The sequence below is a fragment of the Salvia miltiorrhiza genome, chromosome 6 (genome assembly GCF_028751815.1).
Source record: "Salvia miltiorrhiza cultivar Shanhuang (shh) chromosome 6, IMPLAD_Smil_shh, whole genome shotgun sequence".
Taxonomy (NCBI): domain Eukaryota; kingdom Viridiplantae; phylum Streptophyta; class Magnoliopsida; order Lamiales; family Lamiaceae; genus Salvia; species Salvia miltiorrhiza.
In genome coordinates, this window is record NC_080392.1 from 29,123,016 (window position 1) to 29,127,132 (window position 4,117).

Genomic DNA, 4,117 nt, shown 5'->3' on the forward strand with positions numbered 1-4,117 from the left:
AAATATTGTAATTTAACTTGAAGAATTACTGAGCATTGCAAGATCTCTTTTTTCATTATAACTCTGTGATCTTTAGGTGTCAGTGGCAGACTGGTACTTCTTGCTCTGAATTATACTATTCAGATCTGATTAGCAAAATACTTTGATGTTATGCTGTATTCATTATCATGGATTTTGATAAAGAATAAGCTTGACACCTTTTCAAGCAATTGGAATCAGATTCTGGGTAATCTATTGATTCTCTATACTCTTTTAGCTGCACTTGGTTCTACTGGAATTAAATTTTTCTGGTTAATGCAGTCCACTTTCTTGTTGGTTCTGTTATAATTATGATGTTGAATGATGGTCAGGAAATTTTCTGCGGATCTGATAGATCATATATCATTTCATGACAGTGCTCTCAAAGCTTGTTCAAATTTCCTTTATGAATTATCTCTGCCCTGATATCTGAATGTAACGTTCAATTATGGTGATGCTTTGCATTTACATAGACGAGATGGCATAATGTTTGCATGTAAATTTTTCAGGGAACCAGAACAAAGGAAAGAATGGTGAAGATTTGCTGTATTGGAGCTGGATATGTGGGAGGCCCTACAATGGCTGTGATAGCACTCAAATGCCCTGATATTGAAGTGGCTGTTGTTGATATTTCTGTCCCGCGCATCACTGCTTGGAACAGTGATACACTTCCTATCTATGAGCCAGGACTTGATGAGGTAGTGAAGCAGTGCCGGGGCAAGAACCTATTCTTCAGCACAGATGTGGAGAAACATGTGTTTGAGGCTGACATAGTATTTGTGTCAGTCAACACCCCTACTAAGACTCGAGGTCTTGGAGCTGGCAAAGCTGCAGATTTGACATACTGGGAAAGTGCAGCACGTATGATTGCCGATGTATCAAAATCTGATAAGATAGTGGTTGAGAAGTCTACAGTTCCGGTCAAAACGGCTGAGGCCATTGAAAAAATCTTGACCCATAACAGCAAGGGAATTAATTATCAGATTCTTTCCAACCCAGAATTCCTTGCTGAAGGTACTGCAATTCAAGATCTTTTCAACCCAGACAGGGTTCTAATCGGAGGCAGGGAAACCCCAGAAGGCAACAAGGCAGTTAAAGCACTTAAGGATGTTTACGCTCATTGGGTTCCTGAAGATCGCATCCTCACCACTAATTTATGGTCAGCAGAACTGTCAAAACTTGCTGCAAATGCATTCTTGGCCCAACGTATCTCGTCAGTGAATGCAATGTCAGCTCTCTGTGAAGCCACTGGAGCAGATGTTTCCCAGGTGGCTTATGCTGTTGGCACAGACTCAAGAATCGGTCCCAAGTTCCTCAACGCCAGTGTTGGTTTTGGTGGTTCCTGCTTCCAGAAGGACATTCTGAACTTAGTTTATATTTGCGAGTGCAATGGTCTCCCTGAGGTTGCAGAATACTGGAAGCAAGTCATCAAGATTAACGACTACCAGAAGAACCGTTTTGTCAACCGACTTGTCTCGTCCATGTTCAACACAGTTGCTAACAAGAAAATCGCCATCCTGGGTTTCGCTTTCAAGAAGGACACAGGTGATACTCGAGAGACTCCTGCTATCGACGTCTGCAAAGGGCTCCTAGGGGACAAGGCCCAACTCAGCATCTACGATCCCCAGGTCACTGACGACCAGATCCAGAGGGACCTCTCGATGAACAAGTTCGACTGGGACCATCCCCTTCACCTCCAGCCAATGAGCCCGACCACAGTGAAGAAAGTGCATACTGTCTGGGACGCCTATGAGGCTACCAAAGATGCACATGCTGTCTGCATTCTGACCGAGTGGGATGAGTTTAAGAAGCTCGATTTCCAGAGGATATATGACAACATGCAGAAACCTGCCTTTGTTTTTGACGGGAGGAACGTTGTGAATGCCGATAAGCTCAGGGAGATTGGTTTCATTGTTTACTCAATCGGCAAGCCACTGGATGCGTGGCTAAAGGACATGCCTGCTGTTGCCTAAATGCCATATCGTTGGAACGGTAAACTACAATTTATTCTTTACTACACTTTTGTTGTCATTTATATATTGGATCTGTGTTGGTTTTTGTCAGTTGCAGTCTGTAGTAAGAACCATCTGAGTATATTCCTATGTGGGCTGAAGTTAGAAGGTTCTCACATTGTATTATTTGATGCTATTACTTACTGTGTCTTTTACTCATCTCTCATATGTGATGTAGGAACTCTTTTCCGCTCATTGTACTTTTATCTTATGTCAAGCCACTGTTCTAATTTTAACGTCATGCTGTTCGCGAATTCTCTATCCATATAGTGCTTCCATGCACTTGCATATAAATATATAAACTTTTACTTAATTTTGGTTTTCTATGCATAAGTTTTCATTTTTTATTTTTATTTTTTTAAACGACTGACAATTACCTCCAAATTAATGTCAAGGTAGATGCTTAAAATATCTATATGGTTTAAGTGATTAATGTACTAAACGATGTAGTTAGATGTTCATGGCACTTCGGTTAACTATTGTGACATTAATTTGTTATTTCAGCTTGTCATGATGACATTAATTAATTCGTCAAAAATTGAGAATCGTGTTAGAATAATTGAAAGTTCGGATATTTGGAGTTAGAATTTTTAATTCATGTGTGAAATTAGAATTGAGCGAAAATTTATATATTTATGCACGATTACCCCTTTATAGAATAGTAGATATTAAATATTTTCAACTATTTTATTGGGATTAACTGCATATAAATTACTCCACTTTCAATAAATTCTCATTTTGCACATGAACTTTAAATTTTTTATTAAAATTACTCTAACTAAATTTTGGGCATGAAACAACGTTATTTTCATCCAATTATACAATACGACGCAAGTTCTATTTTTTCACACAGTCATATTTATGTCACGCAAGCATATTCATGTCAAGCGAATATTATTTATGCCATGTCGACTCGATGAAAATTGGACGAATATGAAAAATGAGAAAACATTAATAGTTGAGTAATTTTAATAAAGATTTTAAAGTTTGTGTGCAAAATGAGAATTTATTGAAAGTCCAATAATTTATATGCAATTAACCCATTTTATTGGTATGAGATTTGGAGCAGTATCGTGTAAATAAGATTGGCAGTATTTTCAAAGAGAAAGATGTAGAGATGAGAAATGAGAGAATATTATTGTTTATGGAAAGCTATTAAAGTAAGTGAAGATGGTGGAACGAACGGGATGACTGAAATGCCGCGAGAGAATTGAGATTGAAATGGTAATTCTTATGTTCATTTCATCATCATATGTAGTTGGTATACTTTTATGATTTATTCTGAAAAACTAGTGTATTACCCGTCGAAATTCGACGGGTACATATTTTTTGTAATTTATATATTTTATGTTATTCTTATGATAATTATATAAAATAATTTTTTTATGTAAATTATTTATATAATTAATTAAATTAAATTAAATTAGTAATACATTTTAAATTATATTAATCTCAACAACTTTTAGCAATTAAATTATTAATTTTGTTGAGATCATAAAAATACCCATTAGTTTTCATATGAAATTTTATAAAAAGTTAACGCGTAAGAAAAAAAAAAGAGTAGAAATACATATAAATTTGACATAGGTATGATGGCGGATTGATTTGTTGCATTTGTTGTTACAAGATTTATTAATTTTGTTCAATTTTTTTTATTTATTTTTTTTTTGCCTTTTGACCATAATTTTATAAGGAGTTTGAAAAATCATAATTGAATTGTGAGTATCATATAATTTCGAACTTCTAAAAGCATAACTAATTATGAAAATAATCTCGCCTGATATTTAAAAGACCATAACTGATTTATCAAACATCGTATCATTTGGAGTTTTAAGACCAACCAAGTTGTGGGCATCATCTCGTCGCAAACTTAACAGATTATCTTTAACTTCTGAGCATTATCTTGTCTGAAACTTGAAAGAGAATCATCTCGTCTAAAACTTGAAAGAGCATCATCTCGTCTGGAGTTTTGAGCATCATCTCATCTAGAGTTTGAGAGAGCATCATCAAATATGAAATTATATTCAACCATGACTCCAATTGTCAACTATCTAACAAACATAACTCTAACAATTTAGATATTTTAT

At 35.4% G+C, this 4,117-nt stretch overlaps 1 protein-coding gene across 1 annotated transcript; it reads left to right on the forward strand.

Annotated features, from left to right (window-relative positions):
* The first annotated feature begins 6 nt into the window (after window positions 1-6).
* Window positions 7-2,284, forward strand: LOC130989020 (UDP-glucose 6-dehydrogenase 1). Its single transcript, XM_057913016.1, has one exon. The coding sequence runs from the start codon at window positions 549-551 to the stop codon at window positions 1,989-1,991; it is 1,443 nt and encodes a 480-aa protein (XP_057768999.1). The 5' UTR covers window positions 7-548; the 3' UTR covers window positions 1,992-2,284.
* Window positions 2,285-4,117: the final 1,833 nt, after the last annotated feature.

Excerpts from the sequence above, each read along its gene's own strand:
- LOC130989020 (XM_057913016.1), top strand. The coding sequence starts at position 549 with ATGGTGAAGATTTGCTGTATTGGAGCTGGATATGTGGGAGGCCCTACA.